Below are 26,383 nucleotides of genomic sequence, written 5' to 3'. Positions count from 1 at the left end.
GCATTGATTAGAGAAGAGAAACCTGTTCAAAGTGCCTACTACACCCAGGACCAGAAAGCCTTGGACTGTACTCTGCTTGAAGATTGCACACCCAAAGATAATACCGAAAATACTCAAAAAATTGGCCAAAGCGCGTTCGAAAGACTTTACTTGTTGAAGGCGATTTGGGAGAAACGTCGTCAAAATTTCTTTCTGGGTTTGAATGCTAACAGCGATTTCGAGGCGGATGTTGGAAGCCCTGGTGAATTTTTATATCAAAGTGTCAGATTTGACCGGGGCACAACCTACAAGTCAAACAAGGGGAAGCGTTTCGTCTGCAACACATTCGGTGGGTGTAGACTTCCAGCCGACGTGATAACCAAGAGTAAGAAGTAAAGTCGGGTTACTGATGAAAGAAGTATCCATGGTCATTTATGGAATCTGTTTCTTTGACTGAAAGAAAAAATTAACATTTGTAAGTTTGGGATCCATCATTCCTTTCAAAATTAAAAAATAGTCATTGAACGGACAGTGAAGCTGCATTATGTCGGCCATACAAAGTGGAATCCGTTCGCATAAAGTTGCATATTTTGTACTGGCAATAAATCCGATGCACGGGTAGCAAAGCAAAATAAAATTGATCTTTTGCACAAAGCCATAAATGCTTTAATTTTCGTTGGTTTAATTCATAATTCTTAATTTTGCATATTTCTTCTTCCAATATCATATCCCAGCTGAACAATAGCATTGACACAAAGAAAGCACCATTACTAGTAGTATTTGTAGTCTATCGGCAAAACGTTAATAACAAAACTTTTTAAACATTGTCACCTTATTGTCATAATTTGATAATACTGCACCAGAAAACTTTTCCAAGTTTATGCTATAATACACACATGATCGCCTGGGCCATTTTAAAGCAGTACATGCTTCAAATAACTAATACACAATTTTTTTATGAAGAACACTGTGCAAGACGGTTAAAAAGGTGTTCAATCTTTCCTATGATTTTTATTAAGCCAACAGAGGTTCTTTCTCCACGATGGCATCCTTGTCTTTATTGTCTTTAAGAGTGAAATTAGAATCCAGTTTATCTTGAACCGAGCTTGCGGAGGATGAGGAGGGTTCAAATGACGGCACTTGCGGAAATTCTAAAAGTAAAACCATTACTTGGTTATTCATCATAATACAGTGAAGACATGCACGTTTCCAAATTAATTCACACTATTGTCATTTTAAATTAATAAAGTTGGGCTGAATTTTGCATACAACTGACAAATTAAAAAAATAACAGGTCTAAAAGTCAGAAACACGTGCACCCAGGTTTTGAAGCATGAGAAGAAAAGTTTTAGCCCCAATGACCCGATCTAACAATCTGTCATATTAGTCCTATCAGTGTTATTGCTTCATACCCTTTTCAAATTAAACATGTAGTATTGATTCACAACTGTCTAAAACTTGAAATACGAAAAAAAAAAGACAGACCTTGCTCCAATTTCAATCCTCCTAGTTGTGTTGCCAGGGCATCTTCCCCACCATTGTCTTCCCCAGCCAATATGGCATCCAGTTCAGCTTCTAACTCACTCCTACTAATATCCAAGCTTGGATCAGCAGGGCCCTGGGCCAAGGCAAGACTGATGTCTGCATCTTTTTCGTATTCCTGAAATTATTGGAAAAATTCAACATAAATAAAATGTTGTTTATAATATCTTTCCCCTTTAAAATTTGATTCAAGTGCTTTGAAGATTGTGGAATGCTCATACAGACATTATGTTGGCATAATTACATTCATTTCAATGAAGAGCAAATCATTAAAAAAATTACTTGCATGTGTTTTTAATGAAAAACATACCTCCTGTAGCAGATCCATGATATCGTCTACCCTGCCAATGGTGAGCCCATCTTTGTCTCTCTTCACTTTCAATGCTGACATTCCAGCTTCATAAGCTTCAACAATCTACAGCACAAAAAGTTAAATTAAACATGTAACTGATGCCAATGCATTATGTTACTTCCATAGTAGGTGAAATATCTGTGGTTATCATTTAATCAATTTGAACAACATGAACTTCTTTGTCTGAAGAGATAAATCTTGAAAAAGTGAAATGTTAGAGAAAGTGAGGCATTTAATAAACTAATTGTGTAAACCTAAGAAAACTTGTTTTCTAGAATGCGTGCAACACGGGTGTTTTAATCATTGTCATTATTACCACCAACAATTTCTGTACATGTTTGCAGTCTCCAGGAGTAAATCAGGCTACAAAACAATGAATGAGTGGGCTTTTGTCAGCACCGACCAGTTTAATTATCATCATTCTTTCACAAACATATACCTCCCTGTCATGAACGGTCTTTTGAAACTTTCATAACAAAAAACGCAAATCAATCAAGTAATCAACAAGCTTATGTATAATTCTCACCATTTTGTCCGACTCGGCATCCTGTATTTTTTGCAGCAAGGCCTGCACAGTTTCCAGAGCATTTTCCTTTTTTGTTAAAGATGCCTCTGTGGCTTTTTTCCTCCTTATTGAATTCTTGGCCTATGGTATTAAAAAGCATCCAGTTTAATGCAGAACACTACATATGTGGGACAAGCAAATCTGTTTGAGTGAAGCAAAAATTAGAGTTAGGAAGTGTCCATATGAATTTCAGCCAAAATCAGAGAAAGAAATCTGTTCCATAAGATCTGTTCAAGATCAGCAATAATAATAAAAAAAAACAAACAAAGTGAACAGTTAGGAGTCTACTGTATTTGTCCAACTTCAGGGAAAAAAGGCTCATAAATATTAGGCAGTGTTATGACTCAAATGTCATTTTTTATAAAGATAAGCATATGACCTACACATGTTTGTCAAAATGGACCTCAGGATATCACAAATTATATTCACTAGTATTATATACTTTAACATTTTATGTATCCATGTGCACATGTATAAATGTGCATGTCAACGCACCCAGTACTTTACTTACAGAGTTCTTTAATCCTTTACTTAGGTAATATTTGGCATCCCGCACACATCTACAAAGAAAATGTATCTTATACAGATAATTATCATGAGCAAAGTCATATTAAGAATACAATAACATAATATAAATACTCAAACACTAGACCACTTTTTGTGGAAAAGGCTTAGACTTAAGTGTGACAGCAGATGAAAATACAGGTTTAAACAGCCTTGTAAACAAATAATAATAATAATAATAATAATGAGGATCAACCCTCCCTCCTCTGGATCCTCCTCTGACATTAGGAAATGTCTCACCTCTTCACATCTTCAGCCACCCTTTCAACTTCTCCCTTAAGATGGGCTTCACTCTCTCTTAACCTGTAAAAGGCAGTATTAACTTACATGTACACTAACTCATCAAGTCTTAAATGAGCCATGGAACTAAATTACATAAAAAGAAGCATAAGGTTTGCACTTAAAGAGTCTGTAGGCGAAAATTGCTCATTTGACAAACGCCACATGGTTATTTTTTTTCTGCTTCCTTTCACAAATTTGCATCCAACTGGACAGAGACACATGCAGATTTTAAACAGCAACTTTAAAGGCAGCAACTTTAAAGATCTTCTAATTGAAATGACTTAAAAGAAAGCTTTACTGTGTTTGAAACACTTCCTAGAAATCATCAGCATTACAGGAAGTATATAAAGAAATAAGAAGAGCAAATACCTTAAAACACCCAGGTCAATTTCAGACACAGGTGAGGCAGATCTACCACCTTTCTGTATAAACTTGATTAACTACAAATATTAAAACTTAAATAACATCCTTGATTTTTCTGGAACAATTTTTTTCTACACCAAAATAAGAGTTGATTTATAACTCTCTTTTGAAAATAATTGTGTAATAATAGCACTCATTAATATAAAATAAAAACAATAGCAACAACAGATTTTACATATGAAACCAATCAAGTTTGCACTAAAATAATATTTAAAAAGTTTTAACATCTCATTCATCAAAAATATCAACATAAATGTACATGTACTGCATAAAGAGGGTACAAAACAAGGGACCTCAATATGTGCAACATGCTTACCTTTTGTTTACTGGTAGGCTCCATGAACTGTGCCTTCTTGTCCTTAACTAACTGCAGCAAAACCAGATTAAGAGACTTGTCATCTTTACATATGTCTTCACAGAGGGTTTTTAACTCTGCCCATTCTAACAAATAATCTGTTGCTTTGTGCTGGGCTCTTTCTTGTACTTTATCTATGGTTTTATCACACAATTCCTGTAAGCAAATTTTTGGCAAATTATGACAAGGAAGAACAAGAGGTAATATGCAATATTTCATCTTATCTTTCATAATTATTAATCTATTGCGCATTCATTATACTTGTTTTTAAACAAAATTAAAATTACATGCTAGCTATTTTCTATGTTCAGTTGGGACATAATTAAGGCATTCAATTACCAAAATAGATGGCACACACATACAGTAAAGAAAATATGTCTCTTTAGCCAAGAAGTTAATCTAGCAACATGGAACTAAATACTTTATATAATCTCAAATAACACTTTGCCTCTTCACGTAAATTCATTTTAATTTTTTTCAAGATAAGTACTATACATTGGTCTTGTATAGGCTTTATCTTTTCAAATTAAAAAAAGATGAATGGACTTTGACGTTGCAGTACCTTGAGCAAATCTACCAAAATATATTCTCCATCTTTGACCAGGTTGTTGGTCCCTGTAACAGTGCCTACAGTCCACCATATTGGCTTCTTGACTAAATAGTTGACACCCCAGGAAATCCAGCCAACTTGCTGACAGCTTGCCTCGAACTCTGTTACGGATACTATCTTGCCTTGTCTGGATAATATACAGAATACAAAAATTTGCTTTTGCCAAATAATTTGCTTTGTTGAAATATAAATTTTGAATCAAATCAGTTAGAAGTTGACAAACTTAAAAAATATATATTATTTAATTTTTGAAAAACCAAGAATGGCAATTTCAGTTTTATGTAATATTCCATACTGTGAGTTTATTGAATGCAGTGGCATAAATCTCAGATACTGAGTACTTCAGCCGAGATAGTTATTGTCACTAGAAGATGTCTAAATAACTAATAATATCAAGTACTAATAATAGCAAATGTACTAGTACTGATCAGCAACAGGCCTTAGAAGACCTTCAAAGATGTCACATATATGGCTTGTGATACAGATCACAGGTTTGCTATGAAGGCTGATTATTCGGTCTTATTTAGTTAGTCTAATTTCAATCGATTTCACATTTTCCAACCTTAAAAGTTCTTGCAAAACGGTCCCCAAACACGAGGGAATTTTCTGTTTTCTCTTAAACCTGTGTGGCAAAGTTTTTGTGTCAAATGTCAACTCTCCAGCGTTTCTAAAATCTTGAAGAAGAACGTTGGACCAGAATTTCAGTTTGGAGTCCCAAGACTTCGGATTCACTTCCCTTTCTCGAAAAGGAGAATACAACACGTTGAGTCGGTCATCATCTTCAGGCCAACTAATGTTTTCTTCAACTGGGCTCTCACATCCAGTAGAACAAGGTGATGCCGTTTGTGAGTTGTTCGTCGCCATTACTATCTCATTAATTACTGTATATATCCACTTGCATTCTTTGGTTCTGCAAAAAGAAAGTGATCACTCAGGCTGTCCGAGCATGAATCAGGTCAGGGGAATTTTTCGAAGGACCCGCCAAAGTCAAAATCCCTTCCTGGGTCACTTTTTCTGCAGTTCTCGGCTGTGTACTAGGTTGAGAAGACGTAAGATCATATTAGATATCTTCTCGTTTTAAACGAGAAAAATGAATTACTAAAATATCAACAATCGTCCCACAGGAGACAAGAAAGGCCAGAAACGGAAAAGGATCTTCAGCGCGACTGACGATGATGCCATCTATCGTACAACAGAGTATGAAACCCAACAAACACAATCCCGTACAGTGCAGCAGTCGCAATTGAAGACTGCACGTGGCCCATGGTCTCCGTCTGTGCTTGTTTTCCCCCACCAGTCGCGAATTTAAGGTGGTACAGAAACTGGGAGTTTTAATCCTATATAGACGTTAAAGTATATAAAAGGGCTTCCATTCGTTATGCTGTCTGTCCGTGCAAATTTTGCCGCACGTGAAACAAATTTTAAACGACGAATTGTGTAGGGGTCGATAAGTGCAGAAACCGCATTTTAGGTCGGTTCATTGGGATATCACCCTGAGCTTCAGAGCTAACTTGACACTAACCTTTTCACTGTAGCCTATCTCCATCGTGTCAAGTAACCTCTGACGAAAATAGTTTGACCTATTTTATATAAGCCAATCGAATCCATGTTTCAAAATTTTTCACCAAAGTTTGGTGAAAACGCTGATTGGTTGATCGTCAATCGGCAATCCTCGGCTGATTCCGCAAGCTCCATACTAACAACACAGTTATTGTCGAGTGCGGAGACATCCGAGTAGTTCCGAGTGGTTCCGAGTGCATAACCGTACACAAAGAAAGCATGGAGTATATCGGAATTGAAACTAGAGCAGTATGATGCCCTGCATCATTATCTACTGAGGGATGATGTATTTTGCGTGCTGCCCACAGGTTACGGCAAGTCCCTGATATTCAGCCTTATCTTTGATTGGTCCGGATTTGAACAAAGCGCGCTTTGACTCGTTCACGTTCATTGGCTAGATCGTTCAATGAGTCATTGAGTGCGGGCTTTAAATTTGATTGGCGGGCGGCGGGGGCACTCGAATCTGGTCAGAGGTTACTTGACACGATGGAGATAGGCTACAGTGAAAAGGTTAGTGTCAAGTTAGCTCTGAAGCTCAGGGTGTGGGATATCGGCCCTTGACGAAATATTTAAAGGACTTATCTATGTATACCTCTGGCTTTGTAAAGTGGCTTCAAAGTCCCTCTGCCTCCTGCACTTTTAAAGTAGGCCTACATGCTTGAAAAAGGTAGGTTCTAAGGAGCTTACCCGCCCCCCCCCCCCCCCCCCCCCCCCCCCCTTCCCCGGCATCCGTTTTCGCCCGAACCAAACTCGGGTTTAGGCAGTGTTTTGTGAAATACTTTGGTGGATAAAAACTCGAGTATACCCGATTCCACAAAACTTTTCCCATCAGATGAGTCAATAAGGGGTTGTTTGAATGCCCAGCGTTTTTATATATGGACCACAGTTACCGTCAACCAATAATTCAGTAAATACTCGTACACATTACGAATGGTAATTTTCTGTTTGAATGAATATGAATTCAAATATACAAAAACATGAAAAATATAATAAGTACCTTTTAAGAAAATAAATTTATTGGTTAAAATATGCACAAAACGTACATAATTATCTACTAGGTTTACAGATATGTATACATTGTAATAAGAACTGCTGTAAGAACCTTTCAAATAATTCGGTTCTAGAATAGTTTTATTAGAACATAACAGGGGGCTTTATAAAAAGTGCTTTATACTTCAAAACATATATTAATCAGAAACACTGAAGCCATTGCTTCAAGAGTGACAAAGAATTCCATCACATACAAAAATACTCCAATTCCCATTAATTAAAAACATATCTTGACATTAATAAACACATAATATACACAATAATTTCCATACATATAAAATAAGTCCAGTTTATAACCTTCTCTTTTTTTCAATGTGTACAAAGCAATTAAAGGTAGACTTTTAAAAATGCTCAACTGTCACTTAAAAACCCAGGATTTCAGTAAGGGTGTTGGTGGTGGAGGTGTGCATGCACACGTATATGAAATATTTCCTTTTTTCTTCTGCCAAACAAAACCAGAACTTTTTTTCTGAATTATACGGAAGAAAAATCTACAAAATGTACGGCACAGGGATGAAATACTGCTTGCCTTTGTCTTGTTTAATTAGTTATAGAAGAGAGAAGGATGTATCTCTAAAGCTAAAGCAGTAGGGGTAACATGGCCCACTATGCCTCCCACCTCATGAATCTGCCACTGATAATTTCCTAGTCCATTGCTCCAATATACATATGTATATTTACACCACACCATTTAGTGACAAGTCATTCATTTCCTGTATGTTATTCATCTCTTCTGTGATGTCTGAAAACTCCTCCATGGCCTCATCATGATACCTTAGACCAGATGGTGTGTACACCATGTCCTCTTCATTTTCCCACTGGTCTTCCACATCGCTGTCATCAGAATAATCCCTTGGATCAATAACTCCATACTGCAGCAGCATTATACAGTCCTAAAATACAACAGGACGGCTTATATTCTAATATTAGATGAATTGAGGCAGACTGGATGACATTTCTATATATAATTTAGTATCCCTTATTATTCATTAATTATTATTTGCTTTTAATATTCTTTATTTGTTAAGTTAAAACATTAACTCTATTTTAACTATCTCACTGTCATTGTGGATAATTAATTAAAATATAAATGCTATAAACCAACATGAAAAATGAAACTAATAATCAGTCCTCACCTCTCCATCATAAAATTGTTCTCTGATATACTGCAGTGTGGAACTCTTGTCTACTATGGAAGCATCACAAAATATGTTCACCTGAAAATTTAAATTCAGCAGGTATAAAAATTATCAACATTTTTTATTTTCTGTTAAAAAACATTTACTTAATACTGAGTCCATAAAAATGAAATTATCAGTTTAATACACAATAGAAAAGTTGATTTATAACATCCGGAAAAGAAAGTAAATGTTACACGCAACATGGAAGAACCAGATGAACCATCTGTACTAAACAGAGATGAAGAAAAAAGAGAGATACCCACCTCAAATGTTTTGTCCAAATTCATGGTCTTGTGAATAAAATTTTGAAGATTCTCAATAGTTGCCTTGGCCTCAACTCTTATGTAGTTCTTCACAACTGGCTGTTAAGAAATAACAAAATTTCATGATATGGTCATTGACGGATTTCAACACAATCTGACTTGACTAAAATCTAAATAATCTCCAATTAAAAGACCTTAACAAGATAACTAACGAATGAATTAATAAAGGAAAAGATTCATTTTGGGTATTTTTTAAATTTTCACTCAAATATGGATAACTTACCTCAAAGTCATAATTTTCCAAACCTTCTGATGCACTACAACAACATACAACAGAATATATATGGATGTTGAAATAAATGATATTCTTTATGTTAATTTGAATACTAAATCTAAATGGAAAAATATTTATACACAGTCTACCGAAGGTGGACTTTGTAAAATATTTCAATTTTAACCTAAGTCGAAACTTTAACAAATGCTGAAAATAATTAACTTTGTTGGTCAAAAAAGGCATATGTTAGATTTAACTTCCAATAATTTAACCATAAAACATTTATTAAAAGTCAATGTGTGCAAAGAATAAAAAACAGTCTGTAGGTAAAGGCAAAACTGAAAAGAGTCACTGACACAGCATGAACCTTGAGTAATATCTCACCCTACATATTCCAGAACTACAGACGCTAGTGGGTCAGGCTGAATGAGCACTTTTTTCTTCTTTCTGGGACTTTTACCCAGCATAGGCACTTGCACAGGTTTTTCTTAAAGATAGAAAAGGAATGAACAGTATTTTAATTTAAGTTTTATACAACATATAACAGGTGAACAAGATGATTACCACCTTAATTTTGATAACAGTTTTATAAAACACAGTATGGCTGCATGATCAAATGAGGAAATGAATGCACATGACAAAAATTCTGTGGAAAACCAAAAACCATTCTCCATATCGTGTAATGCCTCACCTCCCGTTTTATTCTGGTATTCTTTCCAAAATAATTTTCTCCTTTTCTGTTCATCTGTAAAGAACAGTAAATTCCTCTACTAAAACACTTCATTCTAACATGATATTCAATACGCGAAACAAGTAAATTTTTCTTGATATCTACCTACTTCTATTATCATATGTACATTTACTAAAGTCCTCAGAAGCTCTGTCTGAGACTGAACACTTGGCAATTTTGTTTCTGTCCTTCGCTTTTAAACTCTTTTTTAATGAACATCAACAAAATCTGGGACCACTACAGGTTACAGTTTGAAAGTAAACTGCAAAACTTACTTTTATAAATGTTTGGGAGTAATTTGAAAACAATGTCCTGTTTCTGACTGTCCAGTCTGAAATAAAAGAACAGGAGTCACACTATATTAATTCTCTGTATATCAAAGACCCTTGCTAATGAAATAAATTATTTATTACTGCTCTATCAAAAATCAATTAAATTTATTTATAAGTAAGCAAAGGTTATACACCATTTTTCAAACTGTATTATAAACTTAACATGTTGTCTAATATTTTTAAACCATGTACTAACTTGCAGTGTAACAGGGGGAGAGTGGGGTGAATCTGGAGATTACATGTGGGGCAGTTTAGATAGAACTGACCATGGCGCACAATACATGACTTGCAAACTGAAATAGAAGATGCAGTTATAAGAATGACATTGAGGAAAGGTTATTTCTGAATACAGCCCAATATTGGGCCAATCATACATGACTTTTGTAAGTAAATGCTTTCAACGTTTGCATAATAAATAAGTCTTTTTAAAGTAAAAACTTTAACTTAGAAACCAGAAACCAGGAAGATTTCAAAATAACTTAGAGGCTGTTAAATGGAAGAAAGCATATATGGAGACATTCATTTAAGTGACATACTTACAAGAATGCAAGCACTCAGTTATAGTTGTAGCATCAATGAGGTATCCTTTGCATATACCACAAGTCAGAAAAGGATTCAACTCATTCAGATGGACCAACTGAGCATTCTTATCAGAAGCTGAAAAGCAAAAGAAAATGTACGTGTTATAAATAAATCAATGGCAAATAATAATGGAGACCATAATGTGATAGTTACTTTTTTACAAATATGGGAAGATCTTGTTAACTTATATGGTATTTAATAATTTTCAAAAAAATTCTCATTAAAGCTTTAATCATATTTATGCAAAAGAAATTCATAAAATAATTCAAATGAATTTCTTATGTTGCGTTATTATACCAGTATCTTTATCTACATCTGCCAAAACTTTCATATCCTGTACTCAGATTACAGTGTTATTTTACCTCTTGTACCCCCTGCCATCCTAATAGAAAGTCTAGTTCACTTCATTTTGTTGTGGCCCTGAAATTTTGACAACCTGAGATAAATCAATAAATTAAGCATAGACAGAGTCATGTACAGAGCAAGCATTCCCTTCACACTGCTACTAGTACATGTTTTGTATCCAGTACATCTTATACCAGCCTATGGGACAAACGATACATACTTGTAGCGTTTGTCCTAATACCATTCAAGCTGCACAAAGATGGAAAGTAGTCAGACATAACAACGAAAGAATAAAAAAATTACCATGATTATATTATACATTACAAGCACAAAATCAATTATTAGCAATGCTAAGAGTAGTGTGAATCTACACTACTATTAATAGTTCTGTGTTACATTTACATTGCAACCATCCACGCCATTCACATTGAGGGCACACTTAATTATCATTACGCAGCTTAGATCAGGGCGTTAGGCATTATTTGACAAAAAACATATGGCTGTTAATTACTGTGTCTTACAATACCTATTCAAAGTTTAGTTAAAATAAATAACTGGTTGGGTTTGTTCACAAGAACCAACACGCTAAAGTTTACATGCCATGCTTACCGCCTTGTTTTCCCGAAGTTTGGCTATTCATACGTATCGTGTGAAGCCATTTTTGATTGGACTATTCCACAACAAAAGTCACGTGAGTGTAGGTATTGTCCAATGCAAGGAGATGTCTTATACGAGATTTTCAAAATCACTCCAGTCAATAAAATTTTAATCGATATTTTAATATATTTAGGTTGTGTAAACCATTTCATGCTATGATAATTTTTACCATTTTGTTTATTAGATCATTAATAATAACAAATGTTTTTATTTGTTTTGAAGAGTTGGCCTTTGTAAATTGATCATTCCTACTTTTACTTTATCCACTGTAGTGGCCAGACAAGATGGTGGTAAGTGTGGTCCACGTGCAGCTCAGTAGATAACACATACTCAAATTTATGTTCAAGAAGTTGAAGAATTAAAGTTACTGCTAGTTAGAATGGGTGGTTTGTGTAAAGTGTGATGATACTTCTGTTTTATTCATCTTGTGATCCATGCCTTTTGATTAGGTCCAAATTTACATCTGAAGGTCGAGCATGTGCGTTGTCCTTTGCCGAAGCCAAAAATTAAAAACCTGTTCACATGATCATACATCTGGATCTCAGTAATAGTACACTGAATTTCTATGATGTCGCTTGTAAATTTTATTTTTGAGAATCAAGAGTTTTTGCGATCTACTGCAGTACTGCACGATTTCACTGTATTCAGTTGAAAGATGGACAACAAACACGGGATGTTTATTGTTGTGTGTGTGTGTGGGGGGGGGGGGGTTCAATACGAAATTATTTGATCAACACATCTTTTCTGAATAGATTTTATGCACAGTCAACTTAAAAAGCTACCAGATTGGCTCCTGTATATGTAGGTGGTATGAAAGATTTGAAGAACTGCCTACAAAATTACTTACAGTATTTTGTTCTGGGGTTGTGTTATAATTTTGAAATAGGGTTGTGATTGTTTGAGGGGCATCAGCACAGAGAATATGAATAGGAAAGGAAAATACATGCCACATGAATCCCCCTATACACACTGCAAACAATGTTTATAATTCATAACAGAATTTTAGAATTTAACAGACATATGAGCTTTTTCCGCAGAAAAGGGGAATTCCGCATTTTTTAATTCAATTCTGATGGTTCTAAAGATTCGTCAAGGTAAGGTGTTGGGTCCCAGGATAAATGTTCAGATTTTTTTTTTATAAACCTAGGCTCATGTCTGATTTAAAGATCCCCTGCATTTGCACAAGAATTGATTATTTCATTTCTAGGCCCAAACACTCCATGTGCTCTTTGAGCATGCCTCTGGGTATGGACTGTTCAGAGTGGCAGAGTTTGAAGAGGTGGGGATGATGATTCCCCAAGTGGAACAAAGTGTCACAGACCTCAGTCGCTTCAATTCCATCGTTAAACTAGTAGCATTCTCACCATTCAAGAGTGGACACAACGCTTTGGACAACATAAACAGTATATCTGAAGGTATGTTGTGCAAGCACATCATTTGCACTTTTTTCCATTTTTTATGTAAAATTTTACATCCTGAAGTTCCAGGTATATTAAAACATACTTGTAGGTAACTGTGTTTGCTTTGGCAGTTACTATTATGTTAATTGCAGTCTTTCAGAGTGAATTTATTTTTGTAATGATGCAAGCATTGCCAAACAAAGTCTTCCTATTTATCATGCAAGTATTGTCCAAAACATGTTCTTTTCTTTTATAAAGATAAAATTTATCATTGATGAAGGTACTCTTCAAAATGGTGTTGTCAGATATATATTCTGTGTATTCCACATTTCAGGCGTACTTCATGATGATTTACACCTATTCCTTGAGACAAACTTTCCAAAGCCTGGCAAGAAGGAGAAGTGCATTCTGGGAGTTGGGGATTCCAAGATAGGAGCAGCTATCCAAGAACAGCTAGGCATCAGCTGCCAGCACACTGGGGTAGTGCCGGAAATTATTAGAGGTATAGTGAACATGAATGAAGATATTTGCACTAATAATATTATAATTTTCTGTGGTTCCTGGGCCTGGCATTTAGCTTCATAAATCTGCAGTTTATTACAGTTTTGTTCACAGGGCCATATGTTGGCCACTTGGGGCTGAGATTGTGATAAGATGCAGGATGAGGGAAGCTGGAGGAAGGTTGAGGGTACAGGTGACATACAAAAGCATGACATAATTGACCTAACTTTTGCATTTTTAAGAGAAATCAGTGATTGCGAAAGAGATTGAAAACTTACCAGACATGTGGGCTGGAGCAAATTAAATTTTGTCAGCCCACACCTTTTTTTACCGGCCCACAACAAAATAATTAAGCTGTTTATTTTCACTTCATTTTTGATGAATATTATTGTCTGGCATTTTAAATCGCTGCTTTTTAATTTTCAGGCCAGATGTAATAGGATATTTAAAGGTTTAAGTTTAAACGTCTTTCATTTTGGTTGCTTTCTGGCATTTAAGTTTTATCCTTTTTATATCTGGGTTGCTTATCTTAATTTCTAATCTTTTAACACAAGATCATGTATCCTTTGTAAATTTTATTCCAATTTTTGACTAAAATTAAAATGTAAGTCATAGTGAAGTGGAGATTCCAACTTATCTAACTTTTTTTAGATTTTCACTCTTGGAAAAATGCTTGTCTGTTTGTTAGCAGGGATTGTCCTGGGTCAAAATCTGGTCGGGCCATTTTGGACCACTTGGCCATTTTTTTAAAATGCCTGCCGTGAATTATTTAAAGAAAATTCATTGTATTTCAATATTTTTTATATGATTAAATTCAATGAAAAAAGGCTTGATGCTACTACTCTGAAGTCCTAAATAATTGTAGTGTGTGGAAAAATCTTCCAAAATAAACATACTGTCCAAAAAATTGTACAGTATTTAATGAAAAAATCTTCAGAATTGATAATTGCACTATGCCAAATAATTGCACTACATGGAAAAGGTAGACAAATTCCATTTTTATTGTAAAATAAAGCTATTGCTCTCATAGCAGGCCCGTAGCCAGCAATTTTAGAAGGGGGAGGGTCTTTTTCCATAAAAACGCCATGTACCTAGAATTTTACCAAGAGTGGACCTTTTGTCAGCGTAAGAGGCGGTTCTTTCGAAACCCCTGAACCATCCCCGGGTACGGGCCAGAGTCTGAAAAGAATCTTTATTCAATATCTAAGCTAGTTCGTTTAGATGAATATAATGGACAGTTTTGCACCCTGACTGTGCCATTGCGGATTTTCCGCATTGAAAATGATGTTGTCCCTCATTTTGACATATAGCACCGCTAAAGGTGCAATATTACTTAAATATCCATTAAAATTAGTTAAGAGCACCCATCTAAAAAGCAAATGAATATTTCTCCTTTTCACTTATCGTTTACTCAACATGCAGTCCGACGGAAGCCATACTTGTTTACCCAGCACGTGTAGTTAGGTGTTCTCAGAGGTCCGCGCGTGGCCTGTCGTAAGCAGTTTGAGCGACCTGTTTTCAGAGTCGTGAGCAGTACGATTTTCATTGACCTGTAGTTGTTTCAGTTTCGATACATTTTTTGTGAAACGGGTCACATGTCAGCCCTCACACCATCGCTACGCACACTTCGAGCGACATTAAATGTACATAGACCTTTATTACAAAAAATAGTGTTTGCTATTTGTACGCACCAGTATGGCGCAAGTTAAAGTTTTACTTGCGCACAGTGCGTACTTAGAGCTCTACGATAAGTTCAAATATGAGGCGAGGTGTCTGTTAAAGAAACCGACTTTAGTCCGTCGGACAGGTGGGCCGATGAGTTAAAAGGGTTTTCCAGCCCACAGAATTTTTGCCGGCATATGGCCGTGGTCCGACGGCTTTCGCAATCACTGAGAAATTATTAAAACATTTTTTTACTCCAAACTGGTTTATTTCTGCATAGAAAAATTTTACGTAGTGAAAATAGGTAGCTTCACTTTGTAGGTTTTTTCAGGTCACCTCCTTATGTAATGTGGTTATTGCAATTTTAAATTAATATTAAAAGATTCATAAATATTTTTTCTTTATTTTTCATGTTACCTGTTATTATTAGCTTTCATTTAAACTAAAGTTTTTCAAAGCAGAATTGATGGATCATGAATTAATGGATGATTAACCATGGAAGTAAAGCCGGTAATGTCGTAGTAGAACATTTTGCTTTCATTTATCTTAATACCTTATGTTGTCATTATGGTTTTATTGTTCAGGCATCAGAGTTCACTTTCACAACATGGTGAAAGGACTGACAGCCACCTCCTCCCTGAAAGCCCAGCTTGGTCTGGGCCATAGCTACTCCAGAGCTAAAGTGAAGTTCAATGTGAACAGACAGGACAACATGATTATACAGAGTATTTGCTTGCTGGATCAGCTGGACAAAGATATCAACACATTTTCAATGAGAATAAGGTTAGTTTTTGGATGTTAAAAAAAGTCTTTGTTGGAGAGTTGCAGAATGAAAAGATATTTTAATGAATGTCTGTTTTAAAAGTGTGTTGCTTTTTGCAAAGTATGCTGTTTTTTTTACCAGAACTGGCTTCTGGTAATTAAAGATTTGGTAACATATTGATAAACAATGCACTGACTTCAAATATATGGCAATGAAGTCTTTTTGTCTGCGATCATGCATCAGTTGGCCACTCTGTTTCTTCATACAGTTTACTTTGCTTCAATTTTGATTCATTAATAATTTCCAGAGAATGGTATTCCTACCATTTCCCAGAGCTGGTGAAGATTGTGAATGACAACTACATGTTTGCCCGTGTGGCCAAGTACATCAAGAACAGGAAGGAGTTCACAGAAGATATGGTTGAGGGCCTAGAGGAGATTGTTATGGATGCTGCCAAGGCAAAGGCCATAATAGATGCCAGCAAGTCCTCAATGGGTGAGTGTTATCGGACATTTAGGAAACTCTCCAAGGGCATTGTTTATTCATTTTAAATTGATTGATTCATAGCTTGGTTGGTAGCATTTAAGATATATCAGAGAATTACATTAGAACAATTGGAAAAGCTTGGTTTATTTGTCATATACAATTTGTAATTACCTTTCAGGAATGGACATCTCCCCTATTGACCTGATCAACATTCAGAGATTTGCTGACCGTGTCATAGCACTGGCTGACTACAGGAAGAGTTTGTTTGAATACCTGCAAAGCAAGATGCATGCAGTTGCCCCCAACCTGGCAGCTCTCATTGGAGAGCAGGTAAAGCACATCGTGACAGATAGAAAAGAGTAGTCGAAGAAGTTAACAGAACAGAAAGTTTGAAGTTTAGGCTCATGTTGACATATTGACTTATCTTCTCTAGTTGTTTGCTGACAATTTACTTTGACTTATGAAAAAGCTTTGTAGATATCTGTTTACTCAAAAAGTTAAATTTTGGCCAAAGTTTTTTAGTTGTTTGCCAAAAGCAATTTCTCACAGGGAAAGGGCCCAGTATTGCTTTGGTGAAGCTTTTAGTTTCTGTTTCTGTTCCACTAGGTTGGAGCTCGACTCATCTCTCACGCTGGCAGTCTTACCAGCCTGGCCAAGTACCCTGCCTCCACTGTACAGATCCTGGGAGCCGAGAAAGCACTCTTCAGGTATGTAACATCTTATTTGTTAACTTCACAGTCAATTTTTTTTTCAATTGTTAAAAGGACACAAAAGAGGATTTTCGCGCCAAAATTGATTTATCCTGATTTATCCCGAGGTTAACACTACTTTTCCGCGATTTACCAACCTTTAATCTATCATTCCCGGCACTCACCATCGCTCTGTAACATTTTTGGAAAATACAATAAAAAGAAAACCTCCGCTTAAGCGGAGGTTTACCAACAACCACCTCCATTTTCATAATTGAGCTCTCTAGACTTCCGGATCTCGCGAGATTCTCGTATTGCGACCTAGTTAAAACCAGTTCAAGCTGCCGGGAAAGGACAACGTGAAACAGGAGGCTCAGTTATGCTGGGAGTCCTTCGAAGAAGCGAAGACAGATAACAAAAAGAAAAAAGAAACAGCCTTTACAAAAAACATGCGTAAGACAGTGTATCAGCAAATGTACGACAGGCAAACAATAAACACCGGCGAGGAAGAAGGCAGATGAAAACCTGCTTGGGTGGCCATGGATACGAAGAATGGCCTGGCCGCGAAGTATTTACTGGATTTGTGAGTACCATTTACAATAATCTTTGAGATAAGACACCAGTGAAAATATTTATTAAGCACAGAGATTTATGTTTATTTACGTGTGTATATTGTATATCTTAACGATTGTCAGGCTCGTCTGTCAAAATATGCCATGAAATTGTAACTAATATGAGTGGTATCGATGACAGAAATTGCAAGTTGTGTTGCTCATATGTCGACTCTGACAGGGTTTGGGTTAGTTTATAGAGCAAAGAAAGTTAAAATAAAAACGGACATGGTGGGAGATACTAGTCTCATTACATATACATTACAATGACCAGGGCGAATTTTTGACTTACCGAGGGCACATTTCTTGTGCCTCTAACATCTAGGCATACCACAGTAATTAAGACATATGACAAAGATGCTATTACTTTAGCCATCTAAATCCCAAAATGAATGTGCAGAAGCTGTTATTGTATCTAAGTTTAACCCAATGTTAAATGGCATGTCAACTATAAGTGAAAATAAATAGTAGTATTTTGATTTTATATTTTAAAGACAATTTGTCTCCTTTTTACATTAAAAATAAATAAATCAGAAAGGGGATATTGCATGTTTATGTTTGGTACATCTCTCTAATGTATTAAATAGTCCAGAGTAATAATTTAGATCATACAATTTTAACTTCCAACCAGTATTTCGGAGATTAAACCAATATGAAGTGATCAAGAAACTTCAAAATTAAGTTGTAGTTAATACTAGTGCAGTTGAAGATGACAGTCTAGATAATTTAAGGTGATCATATTGAGAAAAATGGCATTTATACTTATTTCAGTTGAGTTTTATACTTATTTCAGTTATGTTTTTACATAATTTTTCTCAAACTCGATTATCTTATTTTATGTACTGTTGCTTTTTTTTTTTTTTTTTGGTTGCAGTATCAAGGTAACTTTTTCCTATGGTATGCCTGAACTGGAAGAAGTGCAGATGGAAGAGGAGGAAGATGCTGAAGAAGAGGGAATTAAAGGATCCTGATGATCCAACATGGGACTAAAACATGTCTTTAGAGTAAGCAGAATTTTAATAAGCTGATATTCACTCCTCATATATTAGGCATATAGGTGCATGATTTCTCTTTTATCAATTTTTTTTCCAAATTGGCGACACATAATGTAAACATAATGCAAGACTCTATTTCCTCCGTCAACTGAAACGAGCTAAGCTTTACCAAAGTATTGTGCACTCAATTCTAGAATATGCCTGCCCTGTGTGGCATCCAGGACTAACTATAGAGCAATGCAAACTCTAAGAGACTGACCAAACTCGTGCTTTGAAGATTATTTTCCCTGACCTATACTCTGATGAAACCCTGAACCTGGCATATGTGTACTTTAGATAAACAAAGAGATCTGTGCAAAACTTTCTTTTACAAAATAACTGAATCCTCTGACAAACTGAATCACATCTTTATTGAGCAATCCAATCGTCTTTTAAGATCAAACAATAGTAACAAAGTGCCACAATTTAAGACCGACAGATTCTGATGCTCTTTTATTCTGTATGCACTTTTAAATTTCCAATAGTATTATGTTGTCTTTTATCCTAAGTACAATAATTTTAAAGTTCAATTAGCAGTCTTTTAACTCAGTTTTATTCAAGCAAATATTCACTTTATTTTCATTATAATTTTCTTAACACTATGTACAACTTCAACCCACTGGGTTGCAATCTTAATAAATTATTATTATTATTTTGATTTGCTTTTTTAGACCTAAAGGTTATGAGCAACTGCCAGTATGATGTCCTGAAGAAGAGTTTTTTACATGGAAGAGGAACTCCATGGCTCTCCACCAAAAAAAGATGAACTTTTCTTGAGGGTCCAAAGCGGGGACGAGTTGGATAGTGAGAGACTTTTCCTGACTTTCGAGTGCTGCTTACAGGATATATTCAGTGAACTCATCTTGCCAATGTGACAAAGCATAATCTGCTGACTTCAAACCATCTAGCACTTACATGTATGCTACAATGCAGACAGATTGGAAATCAAGGTGGTCTTTCCTCCCAAACCTAAGTCATATGCCTGATATTGAGAATAAACCATTTTGGTCCAGCATTTACTTCTTAAATCTAAATGATATCAAATGTATTATGGAATATGGTACTGGTGGCATATTGTGATTTCAACTTGATTTTAAACCAGTGTGTTGTTAGATTTTGTAAGATCACCAGTTGCAGTTTTGTGACTTTGTTACAGCATAAAATTCTGTATTTGGCAAATGACTGCATGTCATTTCTTTTAAGACCTACAAAAATGGTTTGAGTGAACACTTGTGCCTGTATTCAATTCTCCACTCAGCCATTATTTAGAATTCATGCAGGGAAGCTATGCCTGTATTTTTTAAAGAAATATTTATACCTTTCTATTTATTCCCTGCACATCTTGGAAAAGTATGTGTGAATATCTTACTGATGAAACAATTTATGTTTGTGTAAGTTGGGTTGGTCCTTTCTTATGACACATCCCTTTGCATGGAGACGGCTCACATGAGTCAATACACTGACAGAGAGGGGGATAATTTGTTGATCTGCAATCCTCATGGGTCTGCATGTACATCAGACTCTTAACATGATAGCCTGGCTATTAATAAGTCTCTCTCAAAAATGTTATCATACTATGTGTACTGCACAATGTGAAAGTTTGTGAATGCTTGAATAGAAGGCTTATTTATGAAGATGGCATTAATGAGTATGAAAATAATTATGCATTCTAGCTTACAGAATCTGTGTATGTCTTATTCATTACATGTGACAGGTAATAATACAGATGATTTGGCCAAATTCCAAACTTATGTAGCAAACTTTGTTTAATCTTGTATTTTTGCCAAATATAAATAAAAGATGTTTCAATATTTAAACTTTTATTTCATTCATAATCTCTACCCAGTTAATGCTTCATTGATACTGCAGCTTATGCTTTGTACATAACAATATGTTAATTAATAATAACAGTTGGATAGTACATGTTAATTTACTAAAGGGCTAGTTCTTAGAAAAACATGTTCGACATTAAAATATATTCTAAAAAAGTTTTCAAGTATTGCATTAGAATTGAATCTTTGGATGTATTTGACAAAATTATAAAATTATTGAAGAGTTGACAATGCACAGAAAATAAAGGCCTTGAGGCTCTCGCTGATCTCAGTCTTGTCACTTTAAATACATGTACATGGGCATTATAATATAAAACTGTTCACTCGGTTTTGGTAAAAGGTGGTGGATCATGTGGTCATCGCTGCAAATTTTTTGTAGCAGTCTTTTACACAACTTGTCACACCGACATTGAAGTGATGCAGTATTGTAAGATTGGAGTGCTTCCTGGTATGAGTTTTCCAGACATAACTTGAGGCACTGTAATAGTAAAATTACATAAAATGGTTATAAAGAAAAAATGTATTGATATTATCATAACAGCACTATTCTTTAACAAAAATCAACAAATTAGAGGGCATGATCACTACATGATAACCAGCTTATTATAAAGAAGCAAGTCTGATTATGGCAAAAAAAAAAAAAAAAAATTAAATTTAAATATCTGCAGCTGCATTAAATCATAAAGGCCACAAGAAGAAATAACATAATCACACATGGTTTCAAAGAACTGATGTAAAAAAATCACACTAATATTCCCCACTTGGAATTAGAATTTTGACTAGCTAATTTACTACAGTAAAGTGCTAAACCGTACCAAATGGCACTGTTCACCCTCTAAAATACCATAGTTTTAAGCAGGCCCAGGACCCCACGCCAACTAGGGGGGGTCAGCTTTGCATCCGCGGACCCCCCCCCCCCCCCTTTCAAATAATCCTGGATCCGCCCATGTTATACTGCTAAAATTATTAACATACCTGATCTCTTCACTCGTGCTTGAAGGGGTGTATCACCCAATTCCTCCTCTGAAAGGCTAAAAAATCATTCCTTATAATCATATTCATTGACAATATTATTAAATTTACAAATAAGCTAACGTAGTTACGTGCCGTACAAAGAACACCCTCTAACCCCACTAGTACTCGAGTTACATTGTATATCTCATGGGATTCCCCTGCGAGAATATGGTGTGAGGTTAGTCTGTAAGTACTGGTAGATGACCACATTGAGCAGAAAAGGGTATTCCTCCTGCTTTACAGAACTATACACCTCAGGGGTAAAGTGCACTATCTCGCTTCATATAACTAGTTGTACGTACCCAGTGCGAGTGATTTGGCTGCGAGTGCGTTACCCGAGGAAACGTTAATTATTAGCAGTTATCTACGCTTTTTAACTTCCTCTGCCAGACATTTTGATTTCCACTGCCATCTTCCCATTTTAAAGTACTTTTGGTAAATATAACTCGCTTACCTGCAAAGATTCGGTGAGCAATTCCTCTTCTCCTTCACGTCCACGCTCACCTTCGAAACGACATGCTGTCTGCATTGTTTACATCTCGTATCTGAGTCGAGAAGCCGCGTTATTTCAAACTGTGTCAAGATGGCTGACGCCCGGGGTTCGAAAGTGGACGGTGAATATGATTATTTTTTTCGATATTGATTAAGGCCATTTACCTGCCATTTTATGCTTTACCCATAGCAATTGTTCTCAGATAAGTTAAAAAAGAAGCAATCCATGCACTAAAAAGGCGTTTTTAATCCTATTTTTTGTCCCTTTAATTGAAACCATCTGGTCAGTAGTTTTTTGTTATGTTTCAGTCATTGCATTACCAGAAAGAGATGTCTTTCCAGTTTGTTACCATCTAAGTAACAATTCAGCAGTAATTTTTTGGTTGTGAATTAAAACCATCTGTCCAGCATGGCTTTAACACATAAGAATCACTGAAATACCAGAAAGATAAATCTTTCTTTTGATGAATGATGTACAGTCAGCTAAACACTTATGACTTGCATGTCGTACAACTCTGGACTCTTTTGAGGTTGAGGAATTTTCACGTTTCATATCCAGCATTTTACTTTTTCTCAGAGCCCTGAAAACAAGAGGCAACACACCTAAATATGGCTTGATATTCCATTCAACATTCATTGGGCGAGCTGGGGCCAAGAACAAAGGCAGGATCTCCAGATACCTGGCCAACAAGTGCTCTATTGCATCCAGACTAGACTGCTTCTCTGGTATGTGGCAGGTTGAGTTCTCAAACACTGTTTTTTTAAGTTTTTGACTTTAAGCAGCCCCAAGCAATTTCTTTCTACTTTTTTATTATTACACAAAATCACATTTTTTTCTTTAAATTCTCAGTTTGCTATAATGTGCATTTAATTTCATTCCATAATTATTTCAAATTCATGGTAATTATTTATCAAATAAAAGACATTGGAGAGGGTATTAATCCAATATTCATAACCAAGGGAAAATTGTCAAGGTTTTTATCACTGCAGGTCTGTAGGTGGCAGATTTAAACTCCAGTGTTTTAACATTTGTAAATTGAGGCCACTCCCACCACAGGGTCTGGTATGTCCAGACCTGCAGCTGGTTTATCAGTTTCATATCTGTATGATAGTTTAAAGGGATAACAACACTTTGTAAATTGTATGAGATCTATATTTCACAGTAAAACCATTGTAGACAATTAATAGAAATACATTATATTCTGTTTTACCACAAAAACGGCAGTTAAAGCAATTTTTTTGAAATCTGTGCTTGCCATCGGACCATGTGACCTCCATAGATGGCTATACTCTATAATAATCTCTTAAGAGATTATTACAAAAAAACTTTTTAGAAAAAAAACAGGGACTAACTTTGAATGTAGAAATGGATTCATTAACCATTGGTAAGTATGGGAAAATTGTAGTTTACCTCAGGATAATTCATTTTTTGGCCAAAATGAAGAGTTGTTATCCCTTTAAAATAGAGAGAAGGGCAGAATACAAAGTGGTTGTTCATTGAAAATTAATTGTGTTTATTTGTCTATTTTTCAGAAGTTCCAACATCAGTGTTTGGTGATCACTTAAGAGAGCAGGTAGAAGACAGACTAAAGTTCTACGAAACTGGAGATGCACCCAAGAAGAACATTGATGTCATGAAAGTGGCAATAGAAGAGGTAAACTTAATCTTGTGGTAAAAACAAACGGAATAAAGAAGTAGTGCTATTGTTTATATTGCACGTTGTTGTTGGAATAGTTTGTCAAAGCCTTTAATTAAATTTCTATGTAACAGTTATGATAGTGAAATAATACTTCCCTTTTGTTCTCCTCTTTACTTCTTACTAAAATTATTTCCCAAAGAATTAAAGCTCCTGGTCAAGACTCAAAATTGTACAAGCTTTTTTGTACAAGCTTAACAAGTCTGGCATATAATGTTCATGTAATTCTTTATTGGTGGTAAACGGGGAAGCTGTGCCCCCTGTCTGTCTGATGATAGAGTTATTTCTGGTCATCAGACACCAGATGGGAATGGAAAGTTACAGCTACCAGCAGTAAACAGACTTGTGTTCTAGACAGGGACATTGATTGACAGTTATATGTAATCAAAAAGCTTTCTCTCTACATAAAATCATTGCTTCTGTGATAACCTATTTAATGATCATCTTCCATAGGCAAAAGAGGCTTCGGCAAAGGCCCTGAAGAAAGAAAGGAAGAAGAAAAAGAAAGAAAAGAAGGAGAAGAAACGACTGTCTGAAGCAGGAAACACCACGACGGAACTTGATGACAGCACAGTTGCTGAGGAGCCTCAGTCTGAGAAAAAGAAGAAAAAGAAAAAGCAGACAGAGGAAACTGCTACTAATGATCAGTCGGTTGCCATGGAAACTGAGGAAACTCCAAAAGAGAAGAAGAAAAAGAAAAAGAGATCTATTGCTGAAGTGGAAAGCCCTGGGGAGGCAGATGTTTCAGCTGCTATGGAAACTGATGAAACTCCTAAGAAAAAGAAGAAGAAGAAAAAGAAGGATGGCGACTAAATTTAAAAGACATGTTATTACAGTACCTATAGGGTGAGTTACCAGTGAAACTTTCATTCTATGTAGATACATTCACCTCTGGGGTACTCTTGCTCAATGCAATCAGATTTAACAGATAAACATTCAGCCTCCTCCGAGAATGTTGGAAACGAGTAGGCGTGTTAATCTGGGTGCATTCAGTGAGATTCCACACCGAGTTAAATCAATCTACATAGAGCAAAAGTTTTATTGGGAAGGTGCCCATTGTGGTGAAAAAGCAAGATTTGCAGACTTAAAACATTCACAGAAATTTCAACAAACTGCTGAAGGAAGACTAGGAAGACCTAGAAAGTGAACATAACATATACATATATAATAACATATATATATGCAGATATGATTTGAGATAGAACAGTCAGAGGAATCTGATATATGCTAAACATCCCCGGGTTATAAATGAAAAAAAAAATAAGGATGGGAGCGATTATATGTTTAAACATTCAACATTATATTTTGAAAGGCAGAAGTCTCAACAAGTGTTTTATCAAGCAACAATTTTTGTTCCAAAAGGCAAAGTGCTACACAGATGCATTTATATTATAAACAACTCAATTTCTAAGAGCACATATGGAATAGCATGGAAGGTGGATTGTAAGAGAGCAGGATCTTGGAAGATTGAATTAAATAGTATTTTAGACAGTATTTGTGTTCTTGGGTTGTGATAGTATATACTATAAAGTCTTTTTGTCTAAGGACAACTGGCAGTACAGACAAATGCCCATTTACTGTACAGAATAGTTTTTTAGCACCACAAGTTTTTTTTTTTTTTTTTTTTTTTTTTTTTGTGAAATTTTAATTTTCCACATACTTGCATTTTCAAGATGTTACTTTGAACTTCCATAGGCTTGAAGACCTTTGGTAGTTACATTTTCTGTATATTCATGATACTTTTGTTTTATTTAAAAATTGATGGTCTTTAGGCTGTTAAACATTATGTAATATTGCATCAAAATTGAAGAAGCCCCTATTTTGAGCACTGCCGCCATAATGACCATTCAAAGTTACTGAAAAAGATTCATAGGACTGACAGCTTGAGTTGGAAAATCAGTCTGATTGCGTTTTTTTCTGGAAGCAATGCAGTTTTTCACATTTTGGCATTTTCAATGTGACCTTATCATTGTCTGTACATAAAGAGGGGATTCATAGCCGCACGGTTGGGGATGCAAAAATGAAGTCAAAGGTAAACCTGTACCGAGGTCGAAAATCGGCTTGATGGGCTTATTTTTTCAAAAGTTAAAAAAGATCCCCCCACCCACCCTTTAAAATTGCTTGCTATGGGCATATTGTCGCGTTTAGATATGTTTTTCAATATAGTCCTTTTCCATTTTCTTGGCTTTTTTTTCAGCCTCTATGCAACACCGATAACACGATAAGTGGTAAACTGTTTTACCTTTTGGCTTGAAACTTACAGAACTGATGAATATTCATCAAACGCAGGCCACCCTTACGACATTTAGATCTAATTCTTTGTACGCGAAGTTCATTGATTATTTTTCATCCCAGAAAGGCACAGTAGTGCCATGTTTAGTTATTTATGTCAAATGTTAGTGACACTTAGGATTGCGGCGCGGCAAGTAACAAAAGTCAGCAGACTTTGTCCAAGGATTATTTTCAAAAAGTTCTGTCTAACTGCAAACGTCTATTGAACAGCAATTCATATTCAACCACCATTGGAACTATTGAGTTAGTACTACCTGCATTTCT

The 26,383-nt window shown here is 35.6% G+C and overlaps 3 protein-coding genes and 2 long non-coding RNA genes across 7 annotated transcripts; 2 read left to right on the top strand and 3 right to left on the bottom strand.

Moving 5' to 3' along the window:
* Positions 1-622: 622 nt before the first annotated feature.
* LOC106164976 (charged multivesicular body protein 7) lies at positions 623-5,854 on the bottom strand. The gene is made up of 10 exons (XM_013543041.3): positions 5,235-5,854; positions 4,625-4,799; positions 4,024-4,218; positions 3,654-3,724; positions 3,243-3,305; positions 2,950-2,998; positions 2,400-2,519; positions 1,832-1,936; positions 1,465-1,639; positions 623-1,130 (listed from the first exon to the last, which is right to left on the bottom strand). The coding sequence occupies exons 1-10, from the start codon at positions 5,534-5,536 to the stop codon at positions 994-996; spliced, it is 1,392 nt and encodes a 463-aa protein (XP_013398495.2). The 5' UTR covers positions 5,537-5,854; the 3' UTR covers positions 623-993.
* An 849-nt stretch (positions 5,855-6,703) lies between these two features.
* Positions 6,704-25,321, top strand: LOC106159120 (nucleolar protein 56-like). Of its 2 annotated transcripts, none has more exons than XM_086999844.1 (10): positions 6,704-6,742; positions 12,854-13,061; positions 13,381-13,548; positions 15,794-15,992; positions 16,280-16,467; positions 16,637-16,788; positions 17,065-17,165; positions 22,708-22,856; positions 23,664-23,785; positions 24,281-25,321. In XM_086999844.1, the coding sequence occupies exons 1-10, from the start codon at positions 6,719-6,721 to the stop codon at positions 24,638-24,640; spliced, it is 1,671 nt and encodes a 556-aa protein (XP_086855970.1). In that variant the 5' UTR covers positions 6,704-6,718; the 3' UTR covers positions 24,641-25,321. The 2 variants fall into 2 exon arrangements, with proteins under 2 accessions (XP_086855970.1, XP_086855972.1); XM_086999846.1 differs by lacking the exon at positions 6,704-6,742 and adding an exon at positions 11,769-11,936.
* LOC106164971 (polycomb group RING finger protein 6) lies at positions 7,227-11,688 on the bottom strand. Of its 2 annotated transcripts, none has more exons than XM_013543035.2 (11): positions 11,599-11,688; positions 11,007-11,064; positions 10,603-10,719; positions 10,259-10,355; positions 10,006-10,061; positions 9,692-9,745; positions 9,385-9,487; positions 9,010-9,043; positions 8,727-8,825; positions 8,419-8,499; positions 7,227-8,175 (listed from the first exon to the last, which is right to left on the bottom strand). In XM_013543035.2, the coding sequence occupies exons 2-11, from the start codon at positions 11,023-11,025 to the stop codon at positions 7,960-7,962; spliced, it is 876 nt and encodes a 291-aa protein (XP_013398489.2). In that variant the 5' UTR covers positions 11,026-11,064; positions 11,599-11,688; the 3' UTR covers positions 7,227-7,959. The 2 variants fall into 2 exon arrangements, with proteins under 2 accessions (XP_013398489.2, XP_013398491.2); XM_013543037.2 differs by lacking the exon at positions 11,599-11,688 and adding an exon at positions 11,516-11,540.
* On the top strand, positions 17,334-20,890 carry LOC147764005 (uncharacterized). Its single transcript, XR_015331783.1, has 3 exons — positions 17,334-17,730; positions 18,633-18,762; positions 19,464-20,890. It is a non-coding gene; the product is annotated as an uncharacterized LOC147764005 (long non-coding RNA).
* Positions 20,596-22,281, bottom strand: LOC147764004 (uncharacterized). The gene is made up of 3 exons (XR_015331784.1): positions 22,093-22,281; positions 21,600-21,655; positions 20,596-21,102 (listed from the first exon to the last, which is right to left on the bottom strand). It is a non-coding gene; the product is annotated as an uncharacterized LOC147764004 (long non-coding RNA).
* Positions 25,322-26,383: the final 1,062 nt, after the last annotated feature.

The sequence above is a fragment of the Lingula anatina genome, chromosome 1 (genome assembly GCF_051362555.1).
Source record: "Lingula anatina isolate TDL-2025a chromosome 1, LinAna3.0, whole genome shotgun sequence".
NCBI lineage: Eukaryota > Metazoa > Brachiopoda > Lingulata > Lingulida > Lingulidae > Lingula > Lingula anatina.
This window is presented reverse-complemented; position numbering and strand designations above follow the sequence as displayed.

Excerpts from the sequence above, each read along its gene's own strand:
- LOC106164971 (XM_013543035.2), bottom strand. Across the intron at positions 10,062-10,258 it reads CTCCCCCTGTTACACTGCAA|ACTGGACAGTCAGAAACAGG; the intron begins GTTAGTACATGG and ends CTTTTATTTCAG. Across the intron at positions 9,488-9,691 it reads ATACCAGAATAAAACGGGAG|AAAAACCTGTGCAAGTGCCT; the intron begins GTGAGGCATTAC and ends TCTATCTTTAAG.
- LOC106164976 (XM_013543041.3), bottom strand. The coding sequence starts at position 5,536 with ATGGCGACGAACAACTCACAAACGGCATCACCTTGTTCTACTGGATGT. Across the intron at positions 4,800-5,234 it reads GTTTTGCAAGAACTTTTAAG|ACAAGGCAAGATAGTATCCG; the intron begins GTTGGAAAATGT and ends TATATTATCCAG. Across the intron at positions 3,306-3,653 it reads ATTGACCTGGGTGTTTTAAG|GTTAAGAGAGAGTGAAGCCC; the intron begins GTATTTGCTCTT and ends TGCCTTTTACAG.
- LOC106159120 (XM_086999844.1), top strand. The coding sequence starts at position 6,719 with ATGGAGATAGGCTACAGTGAAAAG. Across the intron at positions 13,062-13,380 it reads CATAAACAGTATATCTGAAG|GCGTACTTCATGATGATTTA; the intron begins GTATGTTGTGCA and ends TCCACATTTCAG. Across the intron at positions 17,166-22,707 it reads GCCGAGAAAGCACTCTTCAG|AGCCCTGAAAACAAGAGGCA; the intron begins GTATGTAACATC and ends ACTTTTTCTCAG.